At 36.4% G+C, this 18,672-nt stretch overlaps 1 protein-coding gene across 24 annotated transcripts in view; it reads left to right on the forward strand.

The window, feature by feature from the left end:
* Nucleotides 1–18,672, forward strand: part of AFDN (afadin, adherens junction formation factor) — a 112,887-nt gene that overhangs the window by 50,764 nt on the left and 43,451 nt on the right. For 16 of the 24 annotated variants that reach the window (XR_009729287.1, XM_061378599.1, XM_061378609.1 and 13 more), the window contains 10 exons: nt 1,408–1,502; nt 2,229–2,491; nt 3,823–3,892; nt 5,968–6,086; nt 7,959–8,020; nt 8,916–9,121; nt 12,758–12,778; nt 13,517–13,662; nt 15,880–15,974; nt 17,956–18,221. Coding sequence is in view for 23 of the 24 variants with exons in the window: in XM_061378599.1 (XP_061234583.1) it covers nt 1,408–1,502; nt 2,229–2,491; nt 3,823–3,892; nt 5,968–6,086; nt 7,959–8,020; nt 8,916–9,121; nt 12,758–12,778; nt 13,517–13,662; nt 15,880–15,974; nt 17,956–18,221 (1,343 nt within the window). In the remaining variant the exon portion in view is untranslated. The remainder of the gene's footprint in view (nt 1–1,407; nt 1,503–2,228; nt 2,492–3,822; nt 3,893–5,967; nt 6,087–7,958; nt 8,021–8,915; nt 9,122–12,757; nt 12,779–13,516; nt 13,663–15,879; nt 15,975–17,955; nt 18,222–18,672) is intronic. The other 8 variants (XM_061378603.1, XM_061378621.1, XM_061378613.1 and 5 more) reach the window with 1 other exon arrangement.

An 18,672-nucleotide genomic window follows, 5' to 3' on the forward strand; every position in this document is an offset into this window, starting at 1 on the left:
TATGGCAAAACTTGTGTCCTGCTGTAGTGAGTTATGAGGAATGCATTCCAAACAGCATTTAGGTGAGCTTACAGCTGTTGAAAAACAGGAAATACAAGACTTTGTACTGCAGCATAATGCAGTCTTCCTTCCCTCCTGCATCCCTCCCTCTCCTAGAACAAAAAGGCTTTTCATCTTTTTTAGAATTTGTAGTAATTCTCTTTAAGATACCTTTTATCGTAGAAATGGGCTTTTACTGATGGATGATTATGTGAGTGCTCCAAATAACTTTCAGCTTCAATTTTTCTCATTTTCAGGGGGGATGGGGGGGAGTGTTTGTATTTAGTGCTGTGGTTTAAACTGTTTACTTGTTACATTGGACACTCCAGAGAAACAGGCCAGTCTTGATTTGCCTCAGCAGAAATGTCGTGTTACTAAAATACATTTCTTGTGTGAAAGCATGACATGCGTTTATACTAAGGATGTATGGTTGTGTGACTTAAATGTTGAACTCAGGAATGAAATCCGTAAGTTCTCTTAAATGAGCATTTGGAAAACATAATATTTTACCATGTATTCTACAGAATACTTCAGAAATAGGTAGTACTGTCTTTTTTTGGTTTTTGTTTTAAAATGTCAAAAATGTAATGGGGCGGGGTTAGTAAGTTTAATGTGGAGTGAAATCACTGGACTGTAAAGACTGCTCTCTAATCTCTGTCTAAAGGGATTAGGAGAAGGTGCTGTAAGAAATTAAAAACAAAAGCCCTAGATAACTATCCCTGACTTTTATGTCACTGACTTCTGAAATTCCAGTATTTTTGCCTGTTGAATAAGAGTCCCTGCCCCCAAACTAAATCTTGTCTTTTTTGGGTGCCAGTTTTTACAAACTGGTATGTGCATAGGAGGAGGAAATAGATGACTTTGGGATTCATAAGTAAATAAATGAAGGAGCTACTCTAGGTTTTCATGTGTAAATTGTGGGGAGACATAATAACAATTGAGAGAATTTGGGGGTAAGCAGCCAAATGAATGTCTGCATTTGGTGACATTGAAGATGCAGCTGTATAATTTCTGATTAACATTGTTAACTATGAAAAACTGCACGCAGTCTAAGTTGCTGAAGATACTCCTATTAGCATTGCTTTTTTATTGTACAGTGATACTAGTTATATGTCTATAGAGTCAAATATTGAGATTTAATAAAAGGCTATCCCCATACGTGCAAAATGTTCATAGGACTGAGTGCTCTTGTGTTGAATGCTTTTTTTGTGATGGATGACGTACAACTAAGTTCCTAACAGATCTTGAAAGAATGTCACTCAGTTAATTTTGGTGACCATTGCTATTCTGAACTAAATTGCAGTAATGTAGAAATTTTGTGCATTTGAATTTTAACTTGCAAATTAATATTTTTCACTTGCTGTACAGATGGTTCTGACTCCAGAGATAAGCCAAAGCTCTATCGTCTACAGTTAAGTGTCACTGAAGTTGGAACTGAAAAATTTGATGAAAATTCCATTCAGGTATTGGAAAAAAGCAGGCTCAGATGACAGGACTTGTCTACTCTTTGGCCAGTTATGTGCAGATGCAGTAACTGGATAAGTAAAATATTCTGTAGATACCCTACAAAGCTAGAAGGGTTAAATATTGCTGCAGTTTCATGTTAATGGTCATAACTCTGACTTTATTTCCTCTCTTGTGATCTTAGAGGAAAGTAAAGGTTTCATTATTTAAAATGGGATTTTCATTTCTTTGACTGGACACTGGGTCGACTGGTATTTATCAGTGTTATTGTGACTGCTTAATGGCTTCCAACCCCTTTGAGTGAGGCTGGATTTTGTAAACATATTAAACGAGCATGGCCGCATGAAGTTCATGCCAGAGAATCTCTTACAGAACCCTGGGTCCACGTCAGTGCAGGTGGCTGACTTGCAAATAATTGCATTGTGAGATTCCACATCAAAACAGCAAGTGGAAGAAAACAGTTCTGAACAGCATATGACCAAAAAAGGGAAAACCTTTTCATTAAGGGATTTCTGCTGCAGTTTTAGTTAAGTGTGTTTTATTATCTCTGTTGCAAGGAAAATTGAAGTGAAACTCAACTGATTTTAGTACCACTCACCTGTGTTAAATTCATAAGCAAGTGAAGTTAAGTTACTAGTCTGTAAAAATGGTAAGCTGCTCATTTTGTTTTAATTTCTGCTGCTGTATAATTTATCTTATTCTGTGTTAATTAATTCTGTTCGCAGTTATTTGGTCCAGGAATTCAGCCTCATCACTGTGACCTCACTAATATGGATGGGGTTGTCACTGTAACTCCAAGAAGCATTGATGCTGAGACCTATGTGGAAGGTCAGCGTATTTCAGAAACCACTATGCTGCAAAGTGGAATGAAGGTTCAGTTTGGGTCATCTCATGTATTTAAGTTTGTGGATCCCACTCAAGACCATATCATTTCTAAAAGACCTATTGATGCAAATCTTATGGTCAAAGGACCCAGACACAAAACTGGGTAAGTAAACTGGGAGCTGTCGAAAAAATAATGAGTATTATAAATGTCCTGTGTCTAGAGTATGACTTCAAATGAGTTCTGAGTAGCTGCTTGAAGTGTTAAATATATAACTATTTTAATACTTGAGCTCCACCTTGTGATTTTTTCTAGGATTAGCAAGTGTCTTTCTCATTGTGAAGTATTCAGACAAGTTTTCCTGATGCTCATTTCTGTGTTAAAAGCAGTGGAACACTTTATTTTAATATATTTCAAAGTCCGTCCAACCTCTAGGGAAAGTAAAGAAGTCACTGAATGTTTTCAGAGAGCTTGGTTCTTGGTTTGGCTTTTTTTCAGGTAGTAACTTTTAAAATTCCCCTAGAAGGATTTGGAAATCAAGTAGCATAGTCACAAACAGCGACAGGATAGGGAATGTCTCAATATAGCAGCTCCTTTTTGCAGTGTGATTACTGTTTTTCAAAGACTAACAGTCCCAAAGCCCATTCTGTTGTTTCTCTGTATATTCACATTTTTGATAGGTGCGTAATAAAAACGTTGGTTTTAGGTTTAGTGACTGAGCAGAGGCTCAGGTATTCTATTCAGTGGCTATAGTAATTCTCAGGTGAAACAATTTTAGTTACAGTTAGTATAGGTCTGTGTTTTAACCATTATTTTTTCTCAAGTTTATTTTAATGTGGAAGTACGGTGCGTGCTTGTTGTAGGAACAGTCTGCTGGAAGGTCTTCAGCAGTTTAGCTGGCCTGTAATATTTCTCCTTAAATCTTGAGTTCACTCTACATCAGGCTTGCAGATCAATAAACAAATGGTCTCTCAGGTTTATGTAGTCAATTGCAAAGCATGGTGCTACTGCAGAACTTCACACCTGGACATCAAAATCACTGGCAAAGGGTTATTGCTGTTTAGAATAAGCAGATAATAAAACTTATTGCTATGATTTATGTATTATTTGCATGATCAAGAAGGTATGTTTGGTACTGAAGAGGTGGGCAAATAATTGTAGCCAGTTTACTACAAGGGAACATAATACCTTGAACATATTTTTATGTGATTTTATCTTTATGTTTATGTGTATTTCTATTTTCTCCTTTAACTGGGAAAAATTCATCAAGAATCTGTTTTTCCAAAGGACATTACCTGTATAGATATCTGTTTTTTTTTTATATACTGAATATATACTGTGTTTTATATACTGAATTAATGCTGTGTGTTAAAATGAATATTAACTGGACTCATGGTATAGCTCTTGAATTTTAATTTTAGCTACTCTGTTCCTTATTTGTTAAATGTTTAATGATGTAGTTTCTAAGACTTACTTGAAATGTATCTTGCTTGTAGAGCTGTTCAGGAAACCACATTTGATCTGGAGGGAGATGTTCACAGTGGAACAGCATTACCAGCAAGCAAGGTATTGTATTATGACTAAATTAGCAGTAAACAACGAAATATCATGAGTAAGGTCAAAATTAAAGCATCAGTAGTATTTGGTGAAGTGCAGCTGGTTCATCCTTCTCCCCAGCCATTTCCTTCTGTGGGTGGGCTTTGATATCATGTGTATTGTCTTCCCTCCCCACAAAACTGTTCTGTTTAGGCATTTGGCATGTGTTCCATGCCAATAATACTAATTTTTTTTAGAATGGGAAATTTGCTCCAGCCTGGAATAGTTTCTCCCCAAGCTGACCTTTTGAAGGCAGATTTCATGCAGGTAGACATTCATGTTAGAAATGATATAAGTGATACATCATTATTTCCTGTATGTTGCCTATGGCTGTCATCTGTAGTAGGGTAAATAAATGCTTTATATAAAATTTTAAAGGGCGTTCAATTTTAATTTAACTAGGCTTTTAAAATTTAATGAATGTGACTTTCGACTTCAGTACAGCTTCTGTGTATACGCTGACTAAATAAACAGTCTCTGCAGTCAGAATTTTAAACTCTTTATGAGGTGATAATCTTTTCTTGCTTTCCTTCTGCATTTTCTTTCTGTTAATAAATTCTGTGCCAGAGTTACATATTCTAAAAGCAGAGTAAAATGACACCTTGCTTAATGCCTTTCTTGGTGCTGTGGTCACATGCCTCAGATGAAATGAGAGAATGAATTATTTCAGCAGCATGAAATATAGTAGTCCTCCCAGAAAATTATTTCTTTTTATGTTTTATTGCTACTGTTATCAAATTGAAGTACTTGTAAAGAAATGTAGTGATACTGGAATGGCAGTGTAGGTATTAATGATACTTTGATAGCTTTTGAATATATTAGTCTTATTTTTTTTTTCTTGCCACAGACTTCAGTTTTTCTCCTTTCTTGGTGCTTTGTTAGTGACAGTGCTTTCTTTTATCTTCGTTGCACTCTTTACCTCAGATAGGTGTTTATTTAGTGACATTATGGCAGGAAAATACCCAAGGAACATTGCAAACTTAAAATGCTTCAAAATTGCTGAGAGGTGGAGTTTGTGACATTGTTATATAGCATAGCTCATAGTCTGAAAAGACTCATGAGAAAAATACTTCTAGTGGACTTAGGAAAGCTTGAGAAACTTTTTTTGTTTCTTTTGTTATTTGAGAATGTACATTACATCTTGTTAAATTGCTGGTTGAATCACTTGTTTTCTGACGGTTGCTCTTAAGAGTTTGCTGCTTCTATATAGTAAAGGGGTAACGATAGCTTTGTTCAAACTCTTGCTTTGAAATGCATTTTTTGGTAGGCTTTCTTGTGTCAAAGCAAATTATTTAGTCCTAAAAATTTCTTAGGAAATGTGGTAGCACTTTTTATTTTACTCATGCTTTGTTTTCAACTGTTACACTGAAAAATAATTGCTATATATTTTGCTGCTTAAAGCAGCATGTTTTTTCCCTTCCTGATAGGGTTTGATGTAATTGGAAGTGATAAATTTAAAGCTTCTTGCTGAGGAGCTTGTGACACTGAAAGAAAACAAATCATGGAATTGTACATTAAAAATAGCATTGTTTGAATTGCCACTTCTTGCCCTGGAAAATTATGTACTGTCTAGCAGCTCAGTCTTTCCTTAAGAGCAGGATAAATGGTGACATGGATCAGAAATGTAAGTGCTTGGAAACTATTGCAGAGGCAGAGTAGGGGAGCGTAGCCAGTTTTAAATGTGTTACTATATTTCACTTTGTCTCTTAGCTAATGTTTTCATTAATAATTCATTCTTACTTTTTATTGATAACCACACAACTTTTAAATAAATTTTACAGTTTCATTATATGTTCTTGCAGTGCATTAACAAATAACTGCTTCTTACTGGCCACTGTCGTCTTTTGACTTTCAAGTGTACTCTTCAATTCTTCGTTGTGGTAAAAACACCTGCTGAGCTGCTGTATTCTGTGCTGTACTCTTCTGTTTTGTTTTCTCATCTCTTTTAAAGCCTCAAATTGACACTTCATTTTAATACTGCAAGCAGAAATACTGGCTAATCCAATGTTTGCATGCTAAGCACCTGTCCTGCTGTTTTGAATTAGAGCACCAGCAGGCTTGATGGTGACAGGACATCATCAGCATCCAGCACAGCCGAACGAGGAATGGTGAAGCCGATGGTTAGAATAGAACAGCAGCAAGATTACCGCAGACAGGAAAGCAGGTAGGATATGTGTAATCCATTGCTTCTCATAATGGAAAAAAACAGGTAAATTTTTCTGATAGATAAAGCAGTATGTGAAAATAGTTTTAACTCTGATTTTCCTAATGGGAGATGAGATTTACTTTCAGGTCATAGAATCATAGCATGATTTAGGTTGGAAGGGATCTTAATGATCATCTAGTTCCAACCCCCGTGCCACAGTCAGGGACAGCTTTCACTAGGGAAGGTTGCTCAAGGCTCTGTCCAGCCTGGCCTTGAACACTGCCAACGATGAGGAGCCACAGCTTCTCTGGGCAACCTCTACCAGCGCCTCACCGATTTAATAGTGAATAATTTATTTCTTATATCTAATCTAAATTTATTGCTTGGAGTTTACAGCAGTTACCCTTGCACTGTCACTACATACCCTTGTAAACATGTCCTGTCACTTACCCACCTTCCCTCCAAATAAAACCCAGGTTTAACAACTAAAGCAAAAAGTGAAGATGATGCACTTTTGACAGTGTGCAGGCAGTGAGAGATTAGTTAATCTTAAATGTATAGCAATAAAACCTGAGGAAATGCTACAGCTTACACACCAGCTAAGTGTTCTTCATAAAGAGAGAGTGCTGTCATTTTTTTAAATATAACCAAACTGGCAGAAATTAATGCATGTATCGCAGTGCTGTGCTGCTCCTTCACTTTCAGCTCCCAGAGTTTCATTTTGCTGAGCACTGTTTATAATAAAGCATTACCTGTTGGTTTAATTTTTTGCAAGTTAAAAGAACCCCAGTGAACAAAAACCAACCAAAATAAGCCAAACAAACAAAACCAATAATAAGAAAACCCAACAACCCACAACACCAAACCCCAAAGGTGCTTTTAGTTTTTTGATTAAATATGTTAAAATTTAATTTTAGATTTTCTGACATTAGCCTTCAAAGTTATCTTGTGGAGTTTTACTGTAGGAGGTAGTTGAATAAAGGCTTTTGGTGTCCTATCTCTGCTTCCTGGAATAACTTATAATTCTCAGGAGAATGAGGCTTATATAATTGTATTACATGCCTTTTTTAATCAAAGTTGCTGTGGGAAGTGGAAAGCTCTACCTAATGTGTTACCTGTGGTTAAAAATGGCTGTTGCATGCAGAAGATACTGAGTGAGCTTTTACATATTTCCTAAAAGTAGGTGCCTAAATAGAGAGAACAGTTCTGTTAATGATTTTTCTTAAGGGAGTAATGAAATATGTGCTTAACCTTTTGCAGATGCCATAAAAATCAATTTTCTGTTCATTTTTCTCCTTTGTGAATTCACTCTGATAGATAGTGATAAGAAGGAGTGCCGCAGTCAGTTTAAGTCAGGGCATATTTCTGGGGCTCATGGAATGACTGCTGTTTCTTAATAGCCTAACAACAGACAAGTGAGGGCAGAGGCTAGATTTTATCTACTCACCAGAAGAAAGGTAAAATAAATTGACTAAGTTCTCATCAGTTTTAGGGCTCTTGCTATTAAAGACGGGAAAGAGTATTTGTTGTAACCAAACTGATGTTTCAGGTGAAGCTTCATTCACTTTCTTTCATGCGTCCATGAGTAATTTGTTACTTGAATCCTGTCAGTGGCAGATGGCAAACTGATGCTATCAGTCTGCCATACAGTGCAGAGGAGGATGTTCATTAATATCACAGACTCCACAGTTGAAGTCTGTATTTTGATCTGTTGTGTTGCAGGCAGATCTAGCTTGAATGATTCTAGAGGAAAGGTAACAAAAGGGTAATTTTGGGGAAGGATGTTGTGTCAGCATTTGGAACTAGTGTATTTGGCGAAATCTCTTTTTACAGTGGAATTAATATCAGCCATACGGATTGTTTGTTTCAGTTTCTGTCATCTTTCTTTAGATCTCAGGATACCCATGGACCAGAACTCATACTACCTGCCAGTATTGAATTCAGGGAAAGCTGTGAGTAAATTCTGAAGTTACAAAGCTAACCTGTTAACATGTTTTTCTATAGTGTAGTATTTCGTTCAGTTTGAAAACTTAAGGATAGCAAACACTGAAAAGAGTAATGTTTGAATACGTGATAGCTAATCCAGCAATGTAATTTATTTTGTTGCGGAGGGTGAACAGACATTTCGGGTATTGAGGCAAGTTCATGCATATCTAATTCTAATTGCATTTCTACTCTTTTATCTTCAGGTACAAATTTAACTGTGAAAAAAATAGTTAGTCCCACCTTCTGAACACTAAAAGGAATTCATTCTCTTCCATACAGTTCTCCATGGCTTGGATAATAGATTGCATCTTGGTCAAAAATCCACTTTATATGAAATCTGATTTTGTTTAAAATTTTCATTTAGGTGGTTTTTGTTTGTTTGTTTGTTTTAGTTATCTTGGTCTCCAGGTTTTTAAGGTCTCAGATCTAGTAGAAAAATACCATACCAGAGATTGTCCAGAATTCAAATATTTGAAACACAGTAGATTTGTGAGCAAGCAAAGACAAGTTTTTTATTAGTATAAAATTCCCTTTAATACAGGAGTTTTGTAGGAAGAGAATGGCAAGAGAAATTTTCCATTTTCCTGTTCCCCTTGAAGATGCAAATTTTTATCAGAGATATAGGAAATAGTACAGAAATGTTTCCTGATGAGCAGATTTTCTAACTTCATATATAAATGTGTTGTTAGTGTGCCTAAGTAATTGTAGTACACAGTAGAAAATATAGAGAGTTCAAATAACTGTAAGTTGCCCCTCCCCCCAAGAATTCCTCGATTCCCCCAAGTTGTAGAATTGTTCTGTTTCATTTTCTTTCTGTCTTTGACTTTATGACATGCAGGGTTTTTTTCTCTTTCTCTACAGCTGAAGATGCCTTTTTATCTGCCATTATAAATTACACAAATAGCTCGACAGTTCATTTTAAGCTGTCACCTACATATGTTTTATATATGACATGTCGGTATGTATTGTCAAGCCAGTACAGACCTGACATCACTCCTGCTGAGCGTACTCATAAAGTCATTGCAATAGTCAACAAGATGGTGAACATGATGGAAGGAGTTATACAGGTGAGTTTCTCTGCAAAAACATGTAAAGGGAATTAAATACATGTTGTAGGTTATCTGATGATAACCTTAGTCTTTTTCTTAGTGTTTAACCAACTTTTGTTGAGGGTCAGACCAATACCTGTCTTGATTGCCCATGTGAAGGTTTGGTTTTGTGTCGATGAATGATGTCAGTGGTAAGAAACCCTCTTCTGAGTAGTGTGGGAGGTTAGGGACAAGCTGTTGCTGTGAAGATACATTCTCTGACAGGAAGTTACTCTTCTGTTCTGTAGAAGGTAAGAGAGCTCTTGTAAAACAAGTTGGGTGGCTTATTAAAGAATATTGTACAGATAGCAGTTATTTTTACTGATTGATGCTTGAAGTGAACGTATTAAAAAGAAACATGACTTTAATTTTGATCTCGTTACTTTTACAACTTCTGTAACCACAAAAATGGTAATAAACAATGGTAATAAAACTGTACTTTTTGCACCAAGCTAACACAGTTGCCTTGTAAAGAGAAACATAAGTTCTCTGATGTTCCAGTGTCTTATATGTAGTCTGATGCTATTGCTATCACATGTGCAAGACTTCTGCAGAAGCACAGGAGGATTTCAGTTTTGTGTAGGAATGCAGGGTAAGATCCACTGGGTTGTCTGTGAAATTAAGATAATAACCTTGCAGTGTGTAACTTGATGAAATGTAATGGTCACTTCCTGAAAAAGGGGTGCTGGTGCAGGTATCCTCACTAATTAATTATTGTAACTTCTTTGTCTGCAGACTTTTCTAAGAGGAAAAATCAAAATACATTTCTATATTAAGACACAGGTGTATATTGCAGAAACTCTGCCATGGTAGCCCATACAGAGCAAGGACTCTGTTGTGCTAGGCACCGAACAAGCATAATAGACACATCAGTCCTGCTTTAGAGAATTTACGATGCAAGTATTACTCACCAGGTTGATTAAGGAAGAAGAGGAATGTAAACAAACGACAGTGGCATCAAAGTCACAGCAGACCACAACTGTTCATCTTTTACTCAGGTTTTGGAAAGATTTAGTGGAGTTTTCAGCAGGGAGAGTGTTACAGTTAGAGAGCTTTGTAACAGTTATAACAGGCTCCGACTTTTCCCAAGAAAGAGTGGGAGAAAATGCAAGTGTTGAAGACACTGTAAAAAAAAACAAATACTAGTCTTTCATGTACATTCTGAAGCTGATGAGAGGTTGAAAGGTGTTTTCAATCTGAAGAACTACTACATTGCTTTGAGTCTTGATGCCATGGTGGATGGATACTTGACAGAATCAAAATGGTATCAAAAGCTAAATATTCAGATTCGGCTATTAAAAAAATAAATCTGGCTGTGGAAGAGGGAGTTTGTTAAAGTCAAAGATTAGACTCTGGCAGTAGTTGAAAAGATGAAATGCAAAGAGCCTGAACATAAACAATGTAATTGGGAGAATGGAAATTAAACAGTGAAAGAGTAGGCATCAAATAGAATCTGAAATTGACAAGGCTGAATCAGTCACTCAGTTTATATAAGTAATATAAACCACTAACAATAACCCCCAAAAGACTTGGGGTGACAAAAAATGGGGAACAATGAGAAAGGAAAGATAAAAGTGCTGCATTCTTTATGTTAAACTAAAATGGATAAGCATGAAACAAATCAAAGACAGAAAAAATATTATCTTGTGAAAACATTCATTTACAGCACCATGGAGGGCTTCCCAAGTCAAGTCCCGCTTTGTGATTGTTGCAAGCAAGTATATGTTATATAAATCTGCTAATAGCATTCCCAGGCTGTTAAAACCAAGTGTTTTTCTGGACTGTCCTTTGTGAAAGGCTATTTTTACATTACTGCAACCCTGTAGTTTGAATCTAATCCCCAACCTATAACTTAAGGAAGTATTAGCTGTATTTGTGGTTTGTGGAAGATGTTACCTAGTTGCAAGAAATGAACTAACGAGAGTTGGAAGTTGAAGAAAATTGGGAGGAGGCTCTTTCAGATGTCATGCTGAAGAAATAGAAGGAGAGGGGGAAACCGACAAATTTGATAAAAGAGTGGAACTTCAGTGAATTTGAAGGTTAGTGGGCTGGAGACAAAGAAATGCTTTGGTTCTAAAGCCTGACCAGGAAAAAAATTCATTAGTAGAGTATAAATAGTACTAGGTAAGTTAAGTCAAATTACTTCATCTGAGCTGTAGAATGAGTGGTTATATTGATGGCTGTCACAGTTAAATTGCCACCTTAGTCCTCACTGTATAACAATAGATTTGTGTCTTGACTGTGAAGCATGCCTGCACTGAAAAGGATCTGAAAGGTGTGAAAGACAAAGACACAGGGAGGCAAGCTGAGACAGAAGTAGGAGGAAGGTGCACAACTTATGCTGTACTGTGGGAGTTAAATAAATTTAGATCCTAATTTTGCCTGCCTAGATTATAAGGAGACTTTCTGAAGTTACTCAAAGATGTACTTGCCGCCAAATTAAATCTGTGTCTTTCAGTAGTCTTTGCATTACTGTATGCAAATATCATAGAAGACTTCATATGAGATAGGGATAAAATTGGAAAGATCTGTGAGAAGGGTCAGTGCTCTCAGTGAAAATCTAGGAATGGAAACTTCATCATATAAAAAAGACAATTTTTTTTTTAAATCCTGATTTTTATTTTTCCCTCCACCCCCTCCACCTTCAAATAATTTCTGATCCTCTCAAAATTTTAATGTGTCGATCGAAGGAGCATCTCCTTTTGTTCTCTGACGGCAGGCACATCTTCAGTCAGTTCAAAACACCGTAGTTGGAAAGGGGAAAGAAACAAAAGCAATGGCAATTTGGCTTGGTTTTTGAGCTCTAACTAAAATTCTAATAGTAACAGCAAACACACCTCAAATTATTGCCTCTGTCCTGGGTTCGGCAGTGAGCTTCTGTGTTGCTGGTGAGGGAGAGTGGTCTGAGTAGAAAGCCAAAATGAATTAAGTAAGATCTCAGTTTCAAGTAATCAGCAGTCATATATGGTGATTAGGTGTTGGTTTTGTTTGTGGTTTTATGTTTTTGATTACTCAGTGTAACTTTTATACCAGCATTTAAGAAGCTTAGTGTGGTATTTCATTTGACTTGTTTGTTGTTTTTTTAATTCAAAAATCATGTATTAAATATGTCTTAGGTGTGTTATGTTTTCTGTGGTTTTTTTTGTTTATTTGTTTTTTGTGGGTTGGTTTGTTTTTTCTGGTGAGGATTTTCTGTCCACCTTCGTGTGTTTGTACACTGTCTTCATTGCAGCAGTCTGGGCAAATAGATCACTGGATCTGCTACTTGGATGTCTAGTTACCCCGTTGTCCACAAACAATTCTGTGGGGTTTCTGTGGCACACTGAGCTAATAACCACCTATTCTGGGATGTCAACTAGTACAGGGCATTCCTGGAATTAAATGTAACATGTGGGCACTTCAGTTCTTAGCTGTTGTGCTACTAGTCCTGTTAAAGTAATTAATTTTTTAAAAGGGGCTCAGTTGCTTCGTAGCTACTGATTAATGCATCTGTGTGTAACTGTGAACATAAGTGTTGTACCTTCATATTTAGTGTTTGATTTCTAAAGCTATCATGATTGTTCACAAGTTTCTTTCTTCTATTCTGTTTGATTTCCTTCGTCCGTTTTACTCCAGGAGGTAGACCAGGTTGATCAGGTAGGATATATTGCTGGGAACTGATCCTAGCTACGTTGGCTTAGCTCAGTTTCTCATGCTGCTTCCATATCAAAATACAATACTCAAACAGCTGGACTTGAACAGTTCATAACACTCATTCAGCAACTGGAACATGCAGTACTAAAATCCTTTTTTGACTTTGCAACTTTTACGGCATTCCATAATTTCTGCTTAACGCACTTCAATGTGGATATGAAATGACCAAAGTTCTTTTTCTTCCCTTTATTTTCTTTTTTTGTTGTTTGTGGTTCCTATTCTTTGGATTTCATCTGAGGTTGCCTGGCCTGGCATTTGTGGTCGGGAGATGGTGAGATAGATCAGTACTTGATACTGAATCACCTGGTATTACAGCCAGTGAGCGCAGTATCAGAGTGGCAGTGGGCAGTAGTGAATATGCGCTTAGCGGTGCACAGATTACCAGATACTGCATTCCGCTAAACTCCTAGCACTTTGTAACTAGGTGCTTATGCAGTGACTTTATTGATGTGGCTATTGGCAATTTAACATAACTTTGTTCCGTGGATGTGTTAAAATTGGACTCAATCCGTCACAACAATTGCTATATTGCATATAAACATTTTGCAAATATCTGGTATCTGGGATATGTTTGGTGAAATGGGCAAAGGTACTGGTCTATCTTTTGGAGCCTTTATAAGCTGCCATGCTTTATCAGAATGCGATTTCCCTGTATTATTTCTTGTTTCTTTCTACTTACAGAAACAGAAGAATATTGCTGGGGCACTTGCCTTTTGGATGGCAAATGCATCTGAATTACTGAATTTCATAAAGCAAGACAGAGATCTTAGCCGAATTACTGTTGATGCACAAGATGTTTTAGCACACTTGGTTCAAATGGCATTCAAGTAAGGCTATCAAACATTTGTTTCACTTAACACATTCTGTGTTTCTTTGGGTTTTAGAATAACTTCACATCTTTGCCAAATTTTAGGTATAGCAATAATGTCTTTTGTATATTATTAAATATCTGAGAGGAGGACTTCTGAAAGAGGCCACACTTCCTTCTTCAGACATACTTTGCTTTATGAATATGGATCACTTGGCTATGCAACGAGTTTCACCTGTTAGCTGTTCTTGTGCTAGTTGAGGCTGCAGTGAAAATTTAGGGAAATGTTATTTAAGTGTAGTTTATGTGGATTGCATTCTTTTAATTAAATTTTATTATGGAGATGTGAGGAAAGGTTAATATGTAAATACATGGGCTTAAATATTATGGGCTTCTAGTGAACCTTGTGCACTTTTAAGGGCCACTAATTATAAATCTGCTTTCATAATTTGCATAAATAGCAATTTGCACACTGATTTTTTTGCAGTTTTTTCCTTAAAAACCTAAGGACAGGTTTTAGCTTGAGGTAAAATCAACCTGTGCTCATCAGCTCAGGCAGTTACAATACTTATTAAAAGAAAAATTGAATGAAGCTTCCAATGGAAAGGGAAGTCCAACGAGGAAAAGGGTCCTCAAAGAAAGATAACGACATGTAGAGAGCACAGCACTAAGCAACAAAAAGGGCTTATTTTTTGTTCATATTTAGATTATTATTTTTTCCCAAGTGACAATTGAACAAGTATTTCTCAGCAAATTTGTGTCTCTCAAACTAATGTATAGAGAAGTCACAGTATATCTTTGGTTGCTTACATCCACCCTTTCCCCACTCTAGAGGATGTCTTTTTTTTAAATAGTCTTTTCATATGTCTCTAATAGCATAGAATGTAATTTTCTTATACCATTACAGGCTTGGGAGACCTAAACCATGGTTTAATCGTTTTGTTTTTTAAGGGGGTTTGTATTGCTCTAAAGACCAATATGCAGTATGTGAAACCTTATCATTGCTTTCTGAAATTCCAAAAGGTTTCAAAGATGCACCAAACCAGTTTGTATGTACTCCTACAGACTTCCCCCCCTTCTCTTGGTGAATTATGGGCAGATAGGGTATAGCAAGTAGCTATTTTGACAGGTCTTTCCACTTGTATAGCACCTCTAAATTAGTGTTAATGAAACTGTGCCTTTTTGCCATAGGTCAGTGTTTTAGATTTATGTGTTGAAAAAACTCGTTGCTACTTTTTATTAGATTATTAGATAATCACAGAAGACAGAACATTGCTGAGGGTAGAAGAAATGTACTGTTTTTCACTGTTCACTATGAGCAGTCTGGATGCGGAAGCGTATTTCTGATTGTTAGCTGCTTGAATTCTCCCCTAAGTACACTAAACATGAGAGAGTCTAAATGGATGTATTAAACTTTTTGAGATCTATGGAATACATATTTAGAAGGAAATAAAACAGAAGCATGAAAGGATTCTGCTGTGAAAATGTTATTTAATGGCAATAACTGGCATACAAGAATTGGTTGAAAATGTCATAGCTTTTGTTTTCTAGTGGAAGATATTTCATTAAAGATGTTATCAGTAAAACAGAAAGGGGAGTTGTAGAAAGCCATGAAAAATTTCAGGTTAATGTTATTACAGTTTGATTTCCTTTTAGTTTCAGTTCTCAACAGTAAATGTACAAATGAATTATCAAAAATGCTGTTAAAAAGTTTATTAGAATACTAAACCAGGCCTTCCGTTTCACTCTTAAGGTAGAGAAATACAAGAAACGGAATTGCTTACAGAAACCAATAGGACTATTTCAGGTTCTGTGCATTGGTTAAGAATAGGATTTTTTTTCAATTTTGTAAGTATTACTCTTGGTAGATTTTAAAACTGAGAAAAGTGTATTTCTGTTTTTTAAAAAAATTCCTAATCTTGCAGAACCAGAGTATGGCCTGATAGCATCTCTTTATGTAGCATATGACTTTTGCTTACAAGTGCAGTAGCGATGTTGCATTTACTTTGTTCCCTGACTACTTTTTTCCAGCATTTTTAGGAAAGGTATGGGAGAACTGGTCTCCCTGGCTTGTTAAAAAGTGGTATTTGGTTCCCTGTAGTCACATACCAAACACTGCAATTTCAGGCTTCTTGTAACTTAATGATCTCTTTTCTTCAGAACCATTCATAACAAGCACATAAAGGATTTTAAAATGTCTTTTTTGTTGGTTTTTTTTGTTAACTCTTCCTTCCAGGTACCTGGTTCATTGTCTGCAGTCAGAGCTTAATAACTACATGCCAGCATTCCTCGATGACCCAGAGGAGAATAATCCTCAGAGGCCTAAAATAGGTCAGACTGCTTGATCTTTCCTTGTTTATCTTCTAAATGAAAAAAAATGAAATTGATTTTTTTTCTTAACAGTGATGCAACATTTTAAAGTTTCCCTAACCCCTGAGAACTGTTCAGATAAGTTTTGTATGGATAAGAAAGGACACAAGTAGCATTCAGATGATGTTGTTGAGTTTAAAAATCATGGAATAACATAGTGTGAAGGGTAACATCTGCATGTCATGTGGTGCAGTATCTTGCTCGAGGCAGGTGCAACTGGATCAGGTTGTTCAGAGTATTACCCAGTTTACTTTTGAATCTCCGCTGATGGATGAAGCTGCCACAGGATCTCTTAGTAACCTGCTCCAACGTTAGACTCACGGAGAAAATACTTTAGCTATATATAAATGGAATTCCCCATGTTGCAATTTTTGTGTTGGTTTCAGCGGTTTCACTGTAAGGATGCTATGGGAGAATCTGACAAAGTATCTCCCAAGTACTAAGGTTAAGCTGACTGGCCTTGTAGATTCCTGCCAAGGATCCTTGCCACGATACTTTAGATATGGTGCTACTTCACAGCAGTGTCAGCCTTCCTGGGCTGTTCTGTCCATGACAGCACTCTGGTCATGTGTGCTATCCCACTGTATCTGTAATCCCAACTCGGCAATAGTTCTCAGCCTTCTAATGCCCTTTGCTGTTTTCCATGCTGTACGCATTCACGCACAGGCCCCTGGGGCAGGACCCCATGTTGTTCTTTTCATGGGGAAAGTGTGAAAGCCTTTTTTGTAGCTTGATGACTGAAGAAGAAAATGGAAAATGTAAAAAATACTCAAGTTTGGAGGGATTAACTGGGGATAAAACATTAGAAAAAGTTAATAAAATAGTGACATTCTGAATAATTGAAGTAAAGATGATCTGAAGAGCTATTAAGTACAGTCGTTCTGTTCAACTGTGAAGAGTATTTATACAAAATTCATATGTACTTCCTGGTCTTTTGAATATTAAGCTTTCTGCACTTGGTTTTCCCTGTGCTGAACACCGAAAGAAGAATATAAAGATGTACTCTTAAGTTTTTTTTAATGCCCTGTACTGTGAAAGAGAGTACTTTCTGGGACACAGACCCTGAAAAAGCAGCAAACTGATATTGGAGTAAGGGCAGATGATTGTTATTTCAGACATTTATGAACTGCTTTATATATTTCTGTTTTGCAACATACAGATGATGCTTTTCAAGTAGAATCCTATGTTTCAATTCTAAAGAAATTACTTTGGTGTTCTCTTGAAGAGAGATTTCAGGTAGAAATACTGACTTAAATATTCCAGTTCCACCAGGAAGCATATAAAGACGTTTGCTCTTGGTGAAGTTAATAAGAAGTCACTATTGCTTCAAATATAATATTGCAGTGAACTAATGTGCAAAGGAAATCATGTTTTAAAAACCCCTGATGTGTAAACAGAGGGTATGTTCTGCAGTTCAAGTGCATCATGCAATGCAAAATGTTTCTGCTGAAATTTTTGAGTATTGTTTGATACTCAACTGGATTCGGCATTTATGCGACTGCAGTTGGAGCACTGCATCCAGTTTTGGACTCCCTAGCACAAGCTGGAGCTATGGAATAATTGTGGTATGCATTTGAAACAGTAGAATATAAAGTTTTTCACTTGTTATTAAAAATAGCAGAAAAATGAGTTTATTCAAGTGAGGACATAAGTGTCAGATACAACCAATGAATTACTTGCATACTAAGTAGTTCTCCAGAAGAGTTTTCTTTGATATCAGCAGTTAAAAATACATTTCAGCTGTCAGTTCAATGAAGCTCAATCTTGAAAACCATGGAGCAATAAATTTATTTCTGAAAGTCTGCATAACTTAAATACATATAGGTTCCACCTAGCATTCACCAACCTGTTGTGAGTATCTTTGTATTATGTTTTTTACGGCCTTTACCAGTTGTACATTGCAGTCTGTGAATGTGGTTTACTTTTCATTCTATCTCTGTAGATGATGTGCTGCATACATTGACTGGAGCTATGTCTCTGTTGCGACGATGTAGAGTGAATGCTGCTCTGACCATACAGCTCTTCTCCCAGTTGTTTCACTTCATCAACATGTGGCTTTTTAACAGATTAGTTACTGCACCAGATTCAGGGTTATGTTCACATTACTGGGGAGCTATTGTTCGTCAACAGCTGGGCCATATTGAAGCCTGGGCAGAAAAACAGGGTTTAGAATTGGCTGCTGATTGCCACCTGAGCAGAATAGTGCAGGTGAGTATGTGTATTGCAGATTGAACACTTTTCACATGATTGTATATTCAGAGAGAACATTTGTATATTCTGTGTCTCTAGAGAATAGCATGAGGACAAGTGTAGTTTTATGTGTAACATTTGTAACATTAAGATAGCATGCAAAGACATAAAATATGCTCTCAGCATCATAAATATTTAAGTTACAAGTGAAATTAATAGTGATTTTAGCCAACATGCCGTTCAGTTTGTTTATATGACTGAGGGATAATTCTGACAGCTACGAGAAGAATAGATGAAAAATTGATATGCCTCATTTAGGATAAGTTTCCTATTAATTTGTCTTTTATGTACAGGAGGTATATTTAGTGGTTGTTTTGGGGATATTTATGTAGCTTTTGTTAACAAATCTGGCTTCTTGATTTGTCGTACCTCTTACCTAAAGAACATTCAGGAACAAGGCTTAGGATTT

Source organism: Neopsephotus bourkii, unplaced genomic scaffold (assembly GCF_033783945.1).
Source record: "Neopsephotus bourkii isolate Nb327-2 ecotype Australia unplaced genomic scaffold, CSIRO-AGI_Nbou_v1 NB_1767, whole genome shotgun sequence".
Taxonomy (NCBI): Eukaryota; Metazoa; Chordata; class Aves; order Psittaciformes; family Psittacidae; genus Neopsephotus; species Neopsephotus bourkii.